Source organism: Equus asinus, chromosome X (assembly GCF_041296235.1).
Source record: "Equus asinus isolate D_3611 breed Donkey chromosome X, EquAss-T2T_v2, whole genome shotgun sequence".
Lineage (NCBI taxonomy): Eukaryota > Metazoa > Chordata > Mammalia > Perissodactyla > Equidae > Equus > Equus asinus.
The window spans coordinates 70,411,418-70,431,881 of NC_091820.1; the positions used below are offsets into that span (position 1 = coordinate 70,411,418).

A 20,464-nucleotide genomic window follows, 5' to 3' on the forward strand; every position below is an offset into this window, starting at 1 on the left:
AGGGTATTATGCTAAATGAAATAAGTCACATGGAGAAAGCCAAATACTGTGTCATTTCACTCATGTGGAAGATAAAAAACAACAGTAACAAACACCTAGACACAGAGAACAGATTGGTGGTTACCAGAGGGGAATGGGGAGAAGAGGGTGAAAGGGGTAAAAGGGCACGTGTGTACAGTGACAGATGGCAGATGGACTCTGAGGGTGAACACAATGTAGTCTACACTGAAATAGTATATTTCTGTATAATGGTGTACAACTGAAATTTATATAATGTTATAAACCAATGTTACCTCAATAAAAGAAACAATGAGGTCAGCACAGTAAACAAGGGTGATGTTGTTATGTAGATTTAAGTCATTGCCTTCTCTATTGATAAGTTTCTAGAGATTTAATCATCCTCGCCTTCCTGGCACAGAGAGGAAAGCACCGTTACAAATGGAGAATTTTCTTATAAATGTGAATTTCCCTTACAAATGGGTAAGTTCTCCTCAGTTTTCAGAGCTTCTCCTATGTCTGCAGTTTCTTAAAAATAATCAGCCCAAAATAATTCCTATGCCAGAGAGGCATATTTTGGGCTGGCAAATTCTGCTCCTGGTCCTGTGGTTACATGGTTACATTAGGTCACAGGACATGATAGTAATGGGACTCTGATCCCAACACTATTGCAAAAAGAAAGAAAATTGTTTTAAATGCATATGGCCTAGTAGGAATATTAATTAAATGTCTATTCAAGAATTATTTGTAATGAGTATATCAAAACCCAATCTGTTCTTCTCTGTGTATACTAGGGTTATACTTTTGGTTTGTAAATGAATGTTTCTACTCTACTTTAAAACTGTCTTCTCTGTAATTGTAAGTATTTTCCTTTGTTCTGGATTAATTAGCTTGGTGAACTCTTTTCAACAGTATTAGTCTACCATTTGAAGTATTACAAATTCTAAATTAGAGAAGTCCAAATTAATGAAGTTTGACAGGTCGTTTATAATAGGTAATGTGAATATAGAATATACTGATACTTTGGCATTCCATTTAGTAAAAGCAAATGGTGATAGGTCCGTGAATTAACTGTGAATATGTTAATTAAGTAAAGCAATCCAATAATTTAATATAAAGAAGATAATGATTTTATTATCTACTTACTTAAATGTCAGCTCATTTAATTTTTGCAAAATAATTAGGAAGGGGAAAATGTACCGATCTAGGGAAGAGATAGAAGTGAATAAAATCACTAAGCAATTTAGAAAAATAACAGATGTTATTTTGAGAATTATTGAAACTCTCAGCTTTTAATCCAATCAAATGAGGGAGTACACAATTAAAATTCCCACTGTTATGACGATGTTAAAACATATATGACTCTAACATAATAGATTCTGATAGTTTAATTTTGATATTATTTCCACCCAAAGAGAAGTAAAATGCTACATCTTTCTGTACTTTCCTGTTAACTAGTAGTGGGTCCTGAAATATTTTGTGCATGATAAAAAGGGAAGCTAAAACTTCCAAAAGAATGTATAGTGGAATACTTTATAACATTGTGTGGGAACCAGAAATAATAACAATTTTATGGCTAAACCATGGGAAATAAGACACACATATTTTGTCATTGTGTTTTTAGGTGGCTTGATTTGCTCTATGGATTATTGAAATTAATATAATAGTTTCTAATATGATATACAATGGTTTTATTGTGGAATTCTTTTTTTCTGTTAATTCCTCTTGAGTTTCTCACGTTCAGCCTTTTGACTTCACGCCCTGTCTTTCCGTAAATCTCTGCCCACTTCATCTTCATCTATCTGCCTGTTTGGCTGGCTCATCGCATTCTGAGCCTTTCATTTGTTCTCCTGAAGTCCTTACTGACTGAGTGGATCCTGACCCACTGCCTTACCTAAATATCTAAGTGCCAAATTCAAAAGTACTGTGAAAGGGAAAAAAAATATTCCTTAGAAACATTCAACTCAGTCTAAAAAATATATTTTGCTTTTCTAGATTCAAATTTAATCCAGCTTTGAGGACTAAAATAACCCGTTATTATGTTTTTTAAAACTTACATTCCATGTATGAATGACATTTATCTTTCAATTCATATATCAACATTCTGAAAGATACCACTTGTGTTCCTTATCTACAGTCACAGGTCCTGAATATTTTAAACATCTGAGGTAAACATATAATCAGATTCACTTGATCCTATAAATAGTTTAGAAATATGAAAAATATAAGCAGCAAACAAAACAGTGATGTGATTCTCAGAGAGTGCCAAACATGGGCTTAGATGATTGTATCCCCTCTGCTGCTTTGAGTAGAGCATTCTTAGATCACTGGGAGGGTACAATTATTACTTCAGTTCCGCATTTCTCCTTCTGTCACTACCTCATCAGCAACTCTACTTTGGGTTTGATAATAGCGTCACTCTCTGAAAAAAGAACTAAAAACACTGTGCATGGCCTAAATATTCAAATGAACCTTATATGCAAATTGCAGTAAAGTCATCCAACTCTATTAAAGAGGAAAGAAACCCATTATACAGCGTTTGTTTTTTCTTGTAGTCCCTGTTTTCAAAATACACTACAAATCAAAGATTTGGTACAGGAGTCTAAAAAATATAAATCAAAACACTTCATCATCAATCTGAAAATACTATTTGAAAGAGAACCATCATTCCCTCCTTTCTTGTGTCTCCTCTAAAATCTGGTAATGAAAAACATAATTTATTTCTTTTTAAAAATATTCATAGATAAGATTTTTTAAGAGAAGAGTAAATGAGCCCTCTCTTCCTGAAACAAGCTCTAAAAGTAAAGGATGTAAAATGCTAAAATTAGTAGGTCAGCCCAGGAAACTAATGTATTTCATAAATGACTTCTAAACCAATCAATCCCAAAACTGTTGTCTTCCTCCTTAAAATAGCATGAGCTAAAAATGTGATTCCCAGGTCACTAATTTGTAATCCTTACATTTTATCAGTATAATAAACTATTTGAGAAGCTTTGAGAAGATAATATAATTTCTGAAATTATAGTTCAGAAATTACAGAACTGCTGTCTCCAACGAATTTTCTTTTCTAATATTTTCTTTAGAACAAATATATACTTTATCTGTACTAGCCTAAATTACAACTGTTTAGAAGACAATACAAAGATTCCAATATCTTATAAATTAAATGTGCAATGTAATGTAAGTACTTAAATGGCATTGTAATTAAATGGAATACTAGAAAGAAATCAGCCTTAGGATCAGACAGATCTTAGTTTAAAAGCAAATTCTTCATTTACTAAGCATGTAATGTGGGGAAAGTTTTTCTGAGCCTGTTTCCATATCTGAAAAAGGGGAAAAAATTTAACGTACAGACTGTGAATATTAAATGGGTTAATATATAAGAAAATATCTAGTATACTGCCTGGCTCATAACTGATACTCGATAAATAGTCTATTATTATTATTACATTGGTAATGTATGAGGGTGTGTAAGTCTTCCTTTTCTGATAAGTGTAGATAAAAATAAAAGACTGCTTTATATTTGCATGGGAACTTGCACCATAGTTAAAATTATAAAGTATCTGGTTCATTATAAAGTGAATTTAGATATACTGCTGTTCAAATTGTGCCTCATAATATGCAGCAACTCTGAAGAGAAATAGGCTCATAACAGGTACCCGATAAGGCAAGCATCAGTTCTGTCAGCCCCCACTCCAGCCTCATGAAGATGTTTTTGTTTTGCTATTTTTACAAAAACTTTTTTGGATGTAAAAGAGCAAAAGCTATTTTTATAAATAAATATATTCACTTGGTTAGCATGCAAATATTTATTTCACTTTGCTCAAAGAATGCATATTTGGAAGACATTTGAACATTACCCACAGTAAATATATTAGCATGACCCCCAACCTGTCCTTATTACTAATTTAATTATAGTTTATTTAGGCATGTAAAATGGATAGAAAATCTTTAACTATATTTTAGAGTGAAGAGAGAGTGGTCACAAGTACAACATGAAAAGCAATTATTTAAGAACTAACAATATTCTATAATGTTCATCATTAAAATTCACTATCAATAGTTTTCCTTACTTTGTCCTGTGGATTTTTTCTCTTTCCTTAAATCTTATTTTAAAACTAAGGAAGACAACAGCAAAATCAAATAGTACTTGGAGTAAAGGGTACTCTAGGTAGTAGCACTTCAGTTTCTAGCATTCTCCTGAGATTTCAAAAAATATATTCTTTTGTCTTTATTTGATGATACGCAAAGCCTTAGTTTTATATTCCACAAATATATCTTTATTACAGTCTCTATCTAATTTTCATTTAGGGCATAAATGAGAATATACATTTTTCTTTTTATTTTTTAGATATGCATCTAGATCTAGGACTTGATCTTGATATTGGCTTAAAATACTTGGTAGCATGCTTTCACTAAGATGCAGAACGGTGGTATGTGTATCTGCACAGACATGAACATTAACTTTAGATGATTTTTGTAATACAGCATTAAGGTTATACCAAGAAAGCTTGGGAAAGGAAGGTGCTAATGGGTCTTTTTATATATAAAAAATAGCCTTCTGTGATGATATCAAGAAGGGAAGAAAAATACATTCACTCCTGGCATACTTGCAAACATATTGGAAACAAGTATAGCTCTTCACATTTGGAACGCTTCAATATGTTCTATTTTCAGCTCTGACAGATTTTCTGCTTATGTTAAATGAAACACTTGATAGACATCACAGATTCAATATATTGTGGGAAATGTGGAAAATGTGCCTTAATTACAATAATGTATCCAAAAGGAATCTTGTACCAGCATGTACTTACTTAGTGAGTGATTTGGCTGCATTACTTGCAAATGATTATACCAGATTTCATAACTTACTAGTCAGCACTCTATAGTTATTCATTTTTTATTAGTAGCTTAAAATCATTATTTTTAATAGAAATATATTCATATATAATATGAAAATATTGGATAGAATTACAAGAAAAATTAAGATGTTTTCTAGGATAGGGTCGTTCATGATAAAATATGTTCTTATATTTAAACAAATAAACCTTATTAAAAATTCTAATGCAGAAAACCTGACCTCTGTATTTAATAAAAATCACAGCTTTGTGAATCTTATAAAGCAAATGAAAAACAGTAACACTGCTACAAAATACTATCAACAGTCTTATAAGACCACATGAAAACAATAAATAAGCAAACATTTTAATACCATATTAAAAACTGGTTGGAGGACTATCTACCTCCCCTTGCCTTACCCACTATTCCTATTGAAAATCACAAGGCTTTAAGAATTGCTTCATAGGTCTTTCACCAACCTCAACCAACTACATCAATCTTCATATCTAAGGGGCTGTCTTTTATGTGTAGATTGTGAGATTGTCTCATCATTTTGGACTTCTTAACCTCTTTTCAGACACTTTTTGCCCAGCATGGTGTAACAATAACAACAAAAAGCATGAAGCTCCCTTCAGTTAAATTACTTTTCCCCAAATAAAACAAACAAAAAAAAGATCACCAACTTCTCTTGACACTGTTTCTGTTTAAATCACAATTCTATATTATTCTTTTTCTAGTCCTTGTTGTATTTCATTAAAACTAATATGTAATTGTTACTTGTTGCCTTCACTTTTGTTTCACATGTAATCTGTATACCCCAGAGAAGTTAGTTGAATGCTGGTGCTGAACATGCTGCGCACTTTTCTGCTCCCAGGTATCTGACTCAGAATTACCATTCTTTTACTCAGAGAAGACCTTCAAAAGGGGGCCTCACTGCAGCCAAATGGTAACTGCTTTCACTTTCTTTGCTTTGTCAAGTCACTGTCAACTGTCATCTAGAATGCCCTTCAGATTAATTCATTCTGAGCAACTCCTTCCTATTGTCTCAGTTCCGGACCCCAGATTTCCCTTTTCTCAGTTTTCATCGCCCACACCAGGTTTAGTAAATGACCTTTGCTTTTCTCGGTGTTTAACCTCTTTTTATAGTCTACTTTTTACTTTCCTACTTCTACATTCCTTCTAACATCTAAGAGAAATCCAGCTGGGGCAAATAACAGCAATTACAATACTTACAAGCTATTGTTCACCTGGTTCACCATTCCTTCCATGCCTTTCTCACTCTTTTGTACTTATCTAGGCCATGTCTATAGTTCAAGGTTAAGCTCACCTGTACTCTTTTTGTATCCTCCTAAGGATACCTGTATTTTTCTGTTGCTTTTACTGATCATGCCAGCCCTACATGGTCATTATGATGATAATGATGATGACAGTGGTGGTGGTGATAGTGCTGCTGGTGACTACAATGCCTAATATTTAATGAACATCTTCTGTTGCATTCAAAAAAATCTCTTTTGACTTGGTGCTATTTTACAGATGGAAAGAGTTGAGCTTTAGGGAAGTTTACTGAATTTCTTAAAGTCACTTAGTGAAGTTTTGGGACTGAGATTAAGCATTTATCTGAGTAAAAAGCCTAAATTCTTATTGACTACACCATACTGACTCCTCTCAAATTTTATTAATTTTTACAACTAATCCAATATTTAATACTAGTTTTTTATATCTCTTGTGATTTTGTCACTTATTATTATTAAATACATATAGTTGCTATCAGCAAGTGTTTATGAGATAACGAGTCAGGAAAAATATTACCTGACTGTATATTTAATTTTATATATAGTTTGCATTAGTTTGCTAGGACTGCCATAATAAACCACTACAGACTTGGTGACTTGAACATTAATTTATGTGAATGACATGATTCTATATATAAAAAACCTGAAAGAATCCATCAAAAAAGTATTAGAAATAATTAATGAATACAGTAAAGTTGTAGGGTACAAAATCAACATACGAAACTTAGTTGCATTTCTATACACTAATAAGAGACTAGCAGAAAGAGAAATCAAGGATACAATCCCATTTACAATCACAAAAAAAGCATAAAATACCGAGGAGTAAATTTAACCTAGACAGCAAAAGAAAACTATAAGACATTATTGAAAGAAATTAAAGAAGACTTAGGGAAATGGAAAGATATTTCATGCTCATGAATTAGAAGAATAAACATAGCTAAAATGTCCACATTACCTAAAGCAATCTGCAGTTTCAATGCAATCCCAATCAGAATCCCAATGATTTTCTTCGTGGAACTAGAACAAAGAATCTTAAAACTTATATGGAACAACAAAAGACCCCGCATAGCAAAAGGAATCCTGGGAAAAAAGGACAACATTGGAAGTATCAAACCTCCTGAATTCAAAATATACTACAAAGCTATAGTAACCAAAACAGCATGGTACTGCACAAAAACAGACACACAGACCAATGGAACAGAACTGAAAGCCCAGAAATAAAACCATACGTCTATGCACAGCTCATCTTTGACAAAGGAGCCAAGGACATACAATAGAGAAGGGAAAGTCTCTTCAATAAATGGCATTGGAAAAACTGGACAGCCACATGCAAAAGAAGGAAAGTAGACCACACACAAAAATTAACTCAAAATGGATTAAAGACTTGAATGTTAGAACTGAAACCATAAAATCCCTAGAAGAAAACATAGGCAGTATGCTCTTGAACATCAGTCTTAGCAGTATCTTTCAAATACCATGGCTACTTAGAAAAGGGAAATAAAAGAAAAAATAAACAAATGGGACTACATTGGACTAAAAAGTTCCTGCACAGCAAAGGAAACCATCAATGAAACAAAGATAACCTGCCAACTGACTGCCAACCAACTGGGAGAAAATATTTGCAAATCACATATCCAACAAGGGGCTAATGTCCAAAATATATAAAGAACTCATACAACTCAACAACACAAAAATGAACAAACCAATCAAAAAATGGGCAGAGGATATGAACAGTCATTTTTCCAAAGATGTAAAGATGGCCAATAGGCACATAAAATGATGTTCAGCATCATTAATTATTAATGAAATGAAAATCAAAACTATAATGAGATATCACCACACACCTGTCAGAATGGCTATAATTCACAAGACAAGAAATAACAAGCATTGGAGAGGATGTGGAGAAAAGGGAACCCTCATAGACTGCTGGTGGAAATGCAAACTGGTGCAGCCACTATGGAAAGCAGTATGGAGATTTCTCAAAAAATTAAAAATAGAAATACCATATGATCCAGATTTTTGCACTACTAGATGTTTATCCAAGGAACATGAAATCAGTAGTCCATAAACTTTATGTATCCCTGTGTTCATGACAGCATTATTCCCAATAGCCAAGGCATAGAAGCAACCCAAGCACCCATCAATGGATGAATGGATAAAGAAGATGTGATATATATGTATATATACCCCACACACAATAGAATACTACTCAGCTAATAAATACATAATCATGCCATTTTCCACAACATGGATGGACCTTGAGCATATTATGCTAAGCAAAATAGGTCAGACAAAGACAAATACCATATGATTTGACTCATATGTGGAAGATAAACAAGAAACAAACACATAGAGAAAGAGAACAGATTGGTGGTTAACAGAGGGAAAAGGGGTGGGAGGAGGGCAGAAGGGGTAAAGGGGCACGTGTGTATGGTGATGGATAAAAACTAGACTATTGGGGCCGCCCAGTGGCTTAGTGGTTAAGTTCGTGCACTCCACCTCGGCGTCCTAGGGTTCACAGGTTCAGGTCCCAGGTGCAGAGCTGCACACAGCTCATCAAGCCATACTGTGGCAGCATCCCACATACAAAATAGAGGAAGATTGGCACAGATGTTAGCTCAGTGACAAATCTTCCTCAAGCACAAAGAGAAAGCTTGGCAGCAGATGTTAACTCAGAGCCAATCTTCCTCACACACACAAAAAAACCCTAGACTATTGGTGGTGAATACCATGCAGTCTAAACAGAAACCAAAATATAATAATCTACACCTGAAATGCACACAATGTTATAAGCCAATATGACTTCAATAAAATAATTTTTAAAAAACATTATTTTCTCACAATTCTGGAAGCTAGAAATCCCAGATCAAACAAACTTTAGAGAACTAGATGAAAGTGTTTTCAACTTTGATGCCATCATCATTTATTATAATTAAATAACAAAATTTTGAAATATACTATCCTAAGTATTAATAACAGATATGCCTACATAGATAGCCATATGCTTTGGATTTAATGGAAACATTGTAAGCTGTTGCTTTTTTATCCATATATAGTATATCCTTTCAAATAATTTTAGTCATTTACAGCAGCATACATCTTAAAATATGATCCCCTGTTATATACTAAAATACTTATTTCACATAAAAGGATGCATCATTTCTTCAGACGAAATTCTCTACCTAATATAGGTTTAGGATGTTGGCTTAATATGCTACTCAGAATAGTAATATTACCTGCATGACTGCAAGTTTCCCAATATGTACTATAGCTATCTTAGCAAGAGGAATCTTTAAGTTTGTGATTTGTTGTTGAGATTTAATTCATCAATTTTCAAGACTCCAAATGTAGTAAAGTTCAAACTGAAAAAGTGTTAAAATATGTGCATAAATTAATATATTGATCAGACATTTACTGAGTGCCGTCTATCTGCCAGGAAAAGCGCATGGATCAAGCTTTAACAGCTCTCTAAAAGAGAGTCAGTACAAGAATTTTATTTAAGCAATAAGGTTGTACCCTGGATTTCAGAAAGCAATTTTTTGTATAGTCAATCATTTCCGTGTACAAAGAAATTTTAAAAAAAGAAATTAATTTTTCTCTGTGGCTTTACATTCCCTCAGTAAGAAAACAATCTTTTCTATAATGAGTTTTGGGAACTTAGGCAGAACCTTTAGAAGAAGCCTGAGTTTCCATTTAACCTCCATGGCTCACTTGAAAAATGGGACAAACGCCTGACAAAAGAAAACCAGAAAAAAACGATATGAAGCTATTTGAGAACAGAAATGCCTAAATATTAATTATGCACTCTGTGTTAGCACCACCTGGTTCTGTGCATTTACCACATTTGAACTATGGTAAAAGACATATTCTCGTAATGTAAGTGCATTCAGATTTTCAACTTTGAACTTAGAGGCTTCTCTGAGGCTCCCCAAGAATATCTTTACAGAGTGTGCATATTTTAATTTTTTAATTTATTTTAAAAAGAGGCTGCCAAAATTAACACCCTCACCAATTTTTAAGATAATGCTTTCCATTCTTTCTTAAATTAAAATTGTTACAAAATAGCTTTGTAGTAAAAGCAATCTTAAAGGTTTTTCTGATGTCTGTTTTACTGTTACTCAAAAAAAGACAGGAACTTCAAATAAAAAGCAAATAAAATCAAGAAACAGTACCCTCTGTGATGTCAGCATGATGGTGGATTAAGAAGCTCCAGACCCTCGTTTAACCATGTATATATCAAGTAAACAACTAAAGACTGATTAAAATAGCTTTGTGGGAGCTCTGGAAATAAGTCAAAGATATGCAGCAACCAAGAAAATGCCCAATCAAGAAAAAATCACATTCACATCAGTAGGAAATTTCATGGCATTTGTGCTTGCTCTTGTACTACCTCCTTCCCAGGGTGGCATGGCATAATTGAAAGAAAGCAACATATTTCTTGGTTTCCTTCCCAGGATACAAGGAAAAGAGTGGAACTTGTCTGCAACATTCTGGCCTGTCTATAGGCTACCCAAGAAACTGATTTCATTATTGCCTAACTCAGAGCTCAGATGAGAATGGCAGTATAGTTTGAATCTCAGGTTGGAAGCCACAGAAGGTAGGGGCAGGCACCACAGCACATAAAAGCTGCAGAGGAACTGTAGACCCTTGGACACCTTGATGCAAGAGATTATGGGCAAGTGAATACAATAGAATATCTAAGGCCCCAAGAAGCAGCAGTGGTGAGACTTAGAGAAATTAATACATGTATAAGCAATTGTATATATGCGAGATTGGGATAAAAAGCATACGTGCAAACCCACAAAAGATGCATGCCCAGAAAAGCCCTGAGAAGACCTCAAACCTTCATGCTGGGCAGATTAGGGAAAGACTTCCCTCACACAGAGCCATTATGCAAAGATTAGGGAAGGTGGCTGTTCTTCCAAAGGCCCAATTTTAACAAAAGACCACAAGGCATACAAATAAACATGGAAATATGGCGCATTCAAATGAAACAAAATAAATATCAAGAAACTGACCCTAAAAAAACAGATTTTGGACTTTTTAGACAAAGAATTTAAACAACTTTCTTAAGCATCCTCAAAGAGCTAACAGAAAACACAGAAAAAGAACTAAAGGAAATCATGAAAACAATATATGAATATAAGAATATTGAGATAGAAATTATTTTAAAAAACAAACAGAAATTCTGGGTCTGAAAAATGCAATACTGAATTGAAAATTCACTAGAGGGTTTCAGCATCAGACTCAAACCAGCATAAGAAAGAATCTGTGAACTTGAAGACAAGTTTATGAAATTATCAAATCTGAAAAACACAAAGAAAACAGAATGAAAAACAGTTAATGAAGCCTTAGGGATTTATGGGACATCATCAAACAGACCAGTGTATTCATAACTGAAATCCCAGAAGAAGAGGAGAGATTAAAAGGGGCAGAGAGCCTCTCTGAAGTAATAATGGTAGAGAGTTCCCCAAATTCGAAGAAAGATATAGATTTGAAATACACGTAGCTAAATGAACTCCAAGTAGGATAAACTCCCAAAGAGACCCAGACAAGACACACTGTAATCAAACTGTTGAAAGTGAAAGAACATTTTGAAAGCAGCGAGAAGTGACTCATTCACATACAAGGAATCATCAATAAGATTATCAGTAGTTCCCTCAGCAGAAAACTTGCAGGACAGAAATCAATGGGGTGATATATTTAAAGTACTGAAAGAAAATAAAACTATCAACTGAGAATTCTCTATCTGGCAAAACCATCCTTCAAAAATGAGGGACAAATTAAGATATTCCCAGATAAACAAATACTGAGACAGGTTATTACCACTAGACCTGCCCAACAAGAAATGTTAAAGAGAATCCTTCAAGTTGAAATGAAATGATGCTAGACGGTAACTCAAAGCCAAACAAAACATAAAGTTCTCAGACAAAGAAAGATGCATGACAATATAAAAAAGTATTATTGTAATATCAATGTATAACACTATTTTTTATTCATCTACATGATTTAAGAAGTCAAAACCATAAAAAATGATTATAAATCTATAGTTATGGGAATCCAATACATAAAAATGTAATTTGTGAAGTCTATAACAAAAAAGGAGGGACACAGTTGTAACAGAATAGAGTTTTTCTACATGATTAAAATTAAGTTCGGATCAGATTACAATATATTATGGCTTTAGGATGTTTTATGTAATCTCCGTGGTAACCACAAAGAAAATATCTATAGAATATTCATATTAAACTAAATAAACTTTAAGTCAAAAACTGTTACAAAAGACAAAGAAGGCTATACTGATAAAAGGGTCAATTCACCAATAAGATATAATAATTATAAAGATAGAAACAACAAACAACACAGCTCCTAATTAGATGAAGAAAACATTGACAGAATTGAAGGGAGAATTATGTGGACCTACAATAATATTAGGAGACTTCAATACCCCAATATCAATAATCCATATAACAACCAGACATATGTTCAATAAGGAAATAGAGAAGAACACTATAGAATAATTCAACCTAACAGATATATACAGAGCAATCCACCAAACAATAGAAAAATAGTGATTTTTTTCTTAAGTGCTTGTGGAATATTCTAAAGCTTAGATCATATCTCAGACTGCGTAATATCCTAGTAAGTTTTAAAGATTGAAATCATACAGAGTATCTTTTTCTGATCACAATGGCGTAAAATAGAAATCAATAGCAGAAGAAAAATAGCAAATCCACAAATATGTGTAAATTACAATATGCTCTTAAACAACCAAAAGGCAAAGACAAAATCACAAGGGTAATTAGAAAAAATCTTGAGCTAATGAAAATGAAATTTCAACATACCAAAACATTGGATGCAGCAAAAGCAGTGCTAAGAAGATAATTTATAGTTATAAATGTATACAGTAAAAAAGAAAAAGGATGTCAAATCAAAACTAACTTCATTCCTTAAATAAAAAAAAAGAACAAACTAGATCTCAACAGAAGGAAAGGAATAATACACATTAACACAAAAATAAATAAAATCATAATAAAAAACCAATGAAATCAAGAATTGGTTCTTTGAAAATAACAAAATTGGCAAACCTTTCTCTGCATTGACTAAAAAGTAAGAGAAGATTCAACTAAAATCTGAAATTAAAAGAAAAGACATTACTATTGATTTACAAAAATAAAAAACATTATAATTACTATCATCAATTGTATGCCATCTTTGGATAACCAAATAAAGTGGATAAATTCTCCACAGCCTCTCCAACATTTGTCACTCTTGGTTTTGGATATTTTTGCCATTCTAACAGGTGTAAGGTTATATCTTAGTGTAGTTTTGATTTGCATTTCCCTGATGATTAGTGATGATGAGCATCTTTTCATGTGTCTATTGGCCATCCGTATATCTTCTTTGGAGAAATGTCTGTTCAAGTCCCCTGCCCATTTTGTAATTGGGTTGTTTGATTTTTTATTGTTGAGTTGTGTGAGTTCTTTGTATATTATGGAGATTTACCCTTTGTCGGATAAATAACTTGTGAATATTTTTTCTCAATTAGTGGGCTGTTTTTTTGTTTCAATCCTGTTTTCCCTTGCCTTGAAGAAGCTCTTTAGTCTGATGAAGTCCCATTTGTTTATTCTTTCTATTGTTTCCCTCATGTGAGGGGTTATGGTGTCCAAAAAGATTCTTTTGAAGCTGATGTCAAAGAGTGTACTGCCGATAGTCTCTTCTAGAAGACTTATTGTTTCAGGCCTAATCTTTAGGTCTTTGATCCATTTTGAGTTTATTTTAGTAAATTGTGAAAAAGAATGGTTGATTTTCATTCTTTTACATGTGACTGTCCAGTTTTCCCAGCACCATTTGTTGAAGAGACTTTCTTTCCTCCATTGTAGGCCCTCAGCTGCTTTGTCAAAGATTACCTGTCCATAGATGTGTGGTGTTTCTGGGTATTTTAATAGTTCTTCTCTGTTACTTTCTTCTTCTCTTACTCTCTTCTCTTGTGATTTGATGGATTTCTTTAGTAGTATGTTTCAGTTCCTTTCTCTTTATTTTTTGTGTGTTTAGTGTAAGTTTTTGGTTTGTGATTACTATGAGGTTCACATGTAATAACCTATGTAAATAACCTATATTAAGTTCATGGTCTCTTAACTTTGACTTCCTACTAAAAGCCCTACACTTTTACTCCCCACACACACAATTTTATGTTTTTGATATCACATTTAACCTATTTTGTGTGTATGTGTATCCCTTAACCTCTTACCATGGAGATAGATATTTTTAGTACTTTTGTCTTTTGACCTTCATACTAGCTTTATAGGTGGTTATCCACTCCCTTTACTGTATATTTGCCTTTACCAGTGATATTTTTTCTATGATAATTTTCTTATTCCTATTTGTGGTCTTTTCTTTTCCACTAAAATAAGTCCCTTTAACATTTCTTGTAAAGCTGGTTTAGTGGTGATAAACTCCTGTAGTTTTTGCTTTTCTGGAAAACTCTTTATCTTACCTTCCACCATGACTGATACCCATACTGAATAGAGTATTCTTGGCTGTAGGTTTTTTCCTTTCAGCACTTTGAATATATCGTGCCACTCCCTTCTAGCCTGTAAGGTTTCTGCTGAGAAGTCAACTGATAGCCTAATGGGGTTTGCTTTGTGTGTAACTTTTTGCCTTTCTCTTGCAGCTTTTAGGATTCTCTCTTGATCTTTAATTTTAGATATTTTAATTATAATGTGTCTTGGTGTGGGCCTATTTGGGTTTATCTTGTTTGGTACTCTCTGTACTTCCTGTACCTGGATGTCTGTTTCCTTCCGTAGGTTATGAAGTTTTCAGTTATTATTTCTTCAAATAAGTTCTCTGCCCCTTTGTCTCTCTCTTCTCCCTCTGGGACACCTATAATACACATATTAGTGCACTTGATATTGTCCTAGAGGTCCCTTAGATTGTCCTCATTCTTTTTAATTCTTTTTTCTGTTCAGCTTTGGTGATTTCCTCTACCCTTTTATCCAGATCACTATCATCTATCATATATCATCTCGGTTGTGCTGAATCTAAATGTCAGGATCCCTATTGTAGCATAGAACCCCTGCTAAGATACCCTCACTCCTCCAGGAAAAGCTTAGTACCTTTAAGATTGCTCCTGGCTGGGAAGTACTGCAACTAGGGTGTGATATTTTTCCTCAGCAGAGGTGCATTTCTGCCTCTTCCACCCCTGTCAGTGTTGTCCCTTGTTGTGAGGGTTCTTTTTATCCAGGTTCCAGATTGCTCTCAGAGGAATTGTTCCACAGGTAGTTGTAGATTTATTGTGTCTGTGGGAGGAGATGAGTTCAGAGTCTTGCTACTCTGCCATCTTCCCCAAAGTAAGCATTTAAACTGCATCTCTGAGTGCTTAAAGAAAGATTTCTAACAATAATCCTTGACTTCTCAATTTCTTATGAGCCCATTTTGAATGCTGAGCACTTGCTTGGAGAATATAATGTGGCTTGTATATTGTATGACACTATGGGCATTTAAGGAAACATTATTTGTTTAGTTTTCTGTTTTCATTAGAGTCTATTTGAAGAATCCTGGTAGGAGAAGAGTAATTGTATTTAGGACAACTGATTTTTTAAATTCTGTTTTGGTTTTTATTTTGGTTTACAATTCTCATTCACACGTTCAATGTCATCCTAAATTTATTTTATATTTATATTTTATTGGGTTAGTATATACACATATATTTCCTTTTTCCATCAGCTGAGAAAACCTAGAAGCCGTAACACAGAGTCACAACGAGCATATCTAGTGCTCAGATCTTGATTTCTAAGATGCTTCTCCAATAAAAGGAACTAAGCCTTCTTGGAGAAATGGCTGATTCTACACAAGATGAACCTAGGGTAACTTCTAGTGTCAGAAAGTAAGGAAGTGCTGAAAATAACCCCACAATGATTGGGTATGTGAAAGGGACACAGGAGCCAACTGCAAGAGCTCTCAGTGACCAAAGCTGGAGCAATTTAAGCAACAAAATTAATAAAGTAGTACTGGATTATAAGCCAAAATATAAAAGAAATATCCATGAGTTGATACTGATATAAAAAATAATTAGACAGAGAGATGAGAAAAGACATATCCAATGCAGTAGAATTCCAAATAATTTACGTAACTACTCTACCTTCAAGGGAGTAGACTATAATGTCTCTTACTCCTTAAGTGTAGGCTGCACATAGTGACTTCCCTTCAAAGAGAATAGGATGGAAATGGAGCAAAAAGAGTAACTTTACAGTGAAGAAACTTGACAAACACTACCTCAGCCAGGTGACCAATGTTAACATCAACAGTGGTCAGTCATGTTGACAGAATGCATCCTTACTATAATGTGATGAGAATGGTATTTTACCTCTTTGGTCTTCCTACTGAAAATCCAGAACCCCACCTAATTGTGAGAAAAAAGCAGACAAATCCCAATTGAGGGAAATTCTATAAAATACCTGACCAATACTCCTCAACATTTTCGACATCATCAAAAATAAGGAAAGTCTGAGAAACTGTCACAGCCAAGAGGAGCCTAAGGAGATATGGTGACCAAATGTGGTATCTGGATGAGATTTTGGAATAGTAAAAAGACATCAAGTAAAAAGTGAAGAAATTGAAATAAAATATGGACTTTAGTCGACAATGATGTATCAACATTGGTTTATTAATAGTAAAAAGTGTACCATACTAACGTAAGATGTTAATAATAGGGGAAACTGAGTATGGGTATATGATAACTCTCTGTCATCATCTCAATTTTTTTGTAAATCTAAAACTGTTATAAAAAGTAATGTTTAAAAATAAACACAATTTTTGGTATGGTAAAATTTCATTAAAATAATGGTGCTTTGCAACAATAGCCCAAATTTCCCTCCTCTTTCCCAGAACTCAATGAATTTACTCATTTTGCCACAGTAAAAAAACGTTAATATAGAGTAATGTTTAGTCACTGAAATTTGGCTTGAATATTAAATCAGCAATTATATGTTGATTGTGTGCCAAAGCATTGTATTAGCTGCATTTGTATAAAAAAAATTATACATAGTCCCTGCTTTCAAAGGCCTAAAAAACTAATTGTAGAATTAAGGGAGAGACAAGAGTTTCTCAAACTTGGCATCATTGACATTTTGAGCTGAATAATTCTTTATTGTAGAGGGCTTCCTCGTGCATTAAAAGATGTTTACTAGCATCTCTGGCCTCTACCTGCTTGATGCCAGTAGCACTCTTCTTTAGTTGTAACAACCACAAATGTCCTCCTACTTGTGAGAACCAAAAGTAAAGAATTCTCTGTACTTCTCAAATTTTCGGTAATCCTATAACTGCTCAAAAAAAAAAGTTTATTAATTAAATAAATAACAGTTCAAAACAAAAAGTTTTTAAAGATATTTTTGGAAATAAGTACATTTTCGTAGTTAGGAGTAACTTAACTCAAGACAACATCTGTACAGAGGCTTTCGTGTACATTTTCTCATGTAATCATCTGAAGAGCCCTGTGACATAAGCTTTATTATTGGTAATATTAGTATATGTATTATTTTCATCCCTATTTTGTAGGAGAAAATTAATGCTGAGAAAGATAAAGTGACTTGCCCTAGATCACTCAGCTTGTAAATACAAAAGCAGGAACTAAATCCAGGCATTAATGCTCTTTTCACTCCATCATGCTGCCTCCCATGTCACAATTTAGTTGTCATACAATGAAGAAAAGAGAAGAACATTCTCTTATGCAGTGGCTTCCATTGTAACTTTTGACCTGATATTACAGTATCTAAAATGGGGGCAAGAGAACTGCAATCTATATGCTCTGGGAAATTATAAAGAACAGGTTAAGTTTCAACAGACTAGTTTAATTGTCGATTTGCTTGTTTGATATATTTTATTATGTTCTTAGATAATGATCAAGAGTAGATTACAATATTTTTATATTTTTAGATTAATATGTCTGTTATATTTTGGATGCTATAATTTGATCTACCAATATCTCTTTGAATAATAATTTTTTATTTCTCGATGAGACACAAGATTACTCCTTCAGAATATGCCCCTCTCCAATACAGGATGGAGTATATGTGAAGTTAGCTAAGGTAATTAGACTTCAAATGTTTGCCTCAATGTGAATCAAACATTACTTGACCAGAGGAAAGATGAGGATAAGTGAGTTAAGTGAAACCTGAATGCTTTCCAGTCTGTGGTGCCAAGGGATTGTTCCTTTCCAAAACAAATAAACAAGCACATTTTGTAGCAGGCAATTTTTAGGGATATTCATACCATGTTAGCCTGATTATCTATACAATATTGTGATTGAATGTTCCAAGGAGTCTTTAAAGGTTTAGAAGATTCAGAGATGAATCATATATTTGAATTAAACAGACAAGGAGAGTAATGTCACCCTGGACCTTGTCTTCAAAAAAACACAGTCTGAGTTAGGGGTGGGGGAAACTAAAACTAATCCCAACTGGTGGCTGGAAAATGATGCCTAGAAGCAAGAAAGGTAACAAGGAAAGTATTTGTGTGTTCATCCAACCATCAAATTTTTAAGCTTCTACTGATTGTAAGCCTCTATGTACTTGTGTTAGTATTTAAATTTCACCATTGTGTGATGTGCTTTCATTATGATAAATTCAACAGTCATCATATTTGCCTAAATAGTCAAGGGTTCAAACTTTTAGTTAGAAGATGAACAAGTTCTGGGGATCTAGTGTACAGCATGGTGACTATAGTTAACAATACTGTATTGTATACATGAAAATTGCTAAGAGAACAGATCTTAAATGTTCTCACCACACACACAAAAAATCGTAACTATGGAGGTGATGGATGTCTAACTAACCTTATTGTGGTAATCATTTCAGAATACATACATAGATCAAATCATCTCGCTGTACACCTTAAACTTATATGTGCTGTATGTCAACTATATCTCAGTAAAGCTGGAAAAGAGATATAAAAGATAGAAATATGTATATTTTCTTGATGGGACTGACATATTGTAAAGAATGTTATGGAACTCAGGCTTGAGATTCTTCAAGCAGAAATATTTCTGATGTGTAATGAGTACTCCATGGAGAAGCTTCAGGACAATCAAATTTTAGAATATTTTGAATCATGCCTACAATTTCATGCCTAATGATGTAATTGTGATACCAATAAAAATCAAAGAAAGAGGCTGGTATTTTGAAGTTTATGTTTGGGCATATAACAGTTACCACTAGCCCTGCAGCTGAACCACATATAGTTATGGTTCCATTTCAGATATAAATACTGTGCATGACACTTTAATGGAAGGTTAGGCACTAATCATAGTGAAATATTTAAGATCAAAGGACAAATTTTAATTTTACTTTAATCCAATATATTTCTTTTAAAAGTTGATGTGCCTAAATTTCTAATGGGCATTTGCACACTTACTAAGAGAATAAACCATATTCTCACTCTTACCTCCCTCTCAGATTAGATACACAACGTCCTGAAGAAATGAATGCCAACACGTCTGAGGAGCAGTTCCTTGCTGTAAACCATGCAGAGCAAACTCTCCATAAAATGGAGAACTACTTGAAAGAGAAACAACTCTGTGATGTGCTACTCATTGCTGGACACCTTCGAATCCCAGCCCATCGGTAAGTATCCTTATGCAGACAGAACATTTGGTGAGTATAGCAAGGATGGATGAAAAAGAATCAGTCCATTGATTACAAATTGGAACATTAAGGAAAATATATTTTTTCCCCTCTTTGTCTGAATTGTTGGTATTATTTTCTCTTTTTTTTCATTTATTTGTTTATTTTCGGATGTACATCATAATATATTTTGAATTCTGTGTAGATTACATCATGTTCACCACCCAAAAACTAATTATAGTCCATCCCCTCACATGCGAGCTTAATCACCCCTTTTGCCCTCTCCCCTCCCCCCTTCCCCTATGATAACCATCAATCCAATCTCCAATGCTATGTGTTTGTTTGTCGTTGTTTTTATCTTCTACTTATGAGTGAGATCACATAGTATTTGACTTTCTCCCTCTGACTTATTTCACTCAGCATAATACCCTCAAGGTCCATCCATGTTGTCACAAATGGCCGGATTTCATCATTTCTTATGCCTGAGTAGTAGTCCATCGTGTATAAATATCACATCTTCTTTATCCATTCTTCCCTTGATGGGCACCTAGGTTGCTTCCAAGTCTTGGCTATTGTGTACAATGCTGCAATGAACATAGTGGTGCAAGTATCTTTATGCCTTTGTGTTTTCAAGTTCTTTGGATAAATACCCAGCAGTGGGATAGCTGAATCATATGGTAGATCTATCCTTAATTATCTGAGGATACTCCATACTGG

The 20,464-nt window shown here is 33.8% G+C and overlaps 1 protein-coding gene across 1 annotated transcript in view; it reads left to right on the top strand.

The window, feature by feature from the left end:
* The window catches only part of KLHL4 (kelch like family member 4), a 106,322-nt gene that overhangs the window by 42,539 nt on the left and 43,319 nt on the right, over positions 1-20,464 (top strand). The window contains exon 2 of the mRNA XM_014865010.3: positions 19,580-19,747. Coding sequence (XP_014720496.1) covers positions 19,580-19,747 — 168 coding nt within the window. The remainder of the gene's footprint in view (positions 1-19,579; positions 19,748-20,464) is intronic.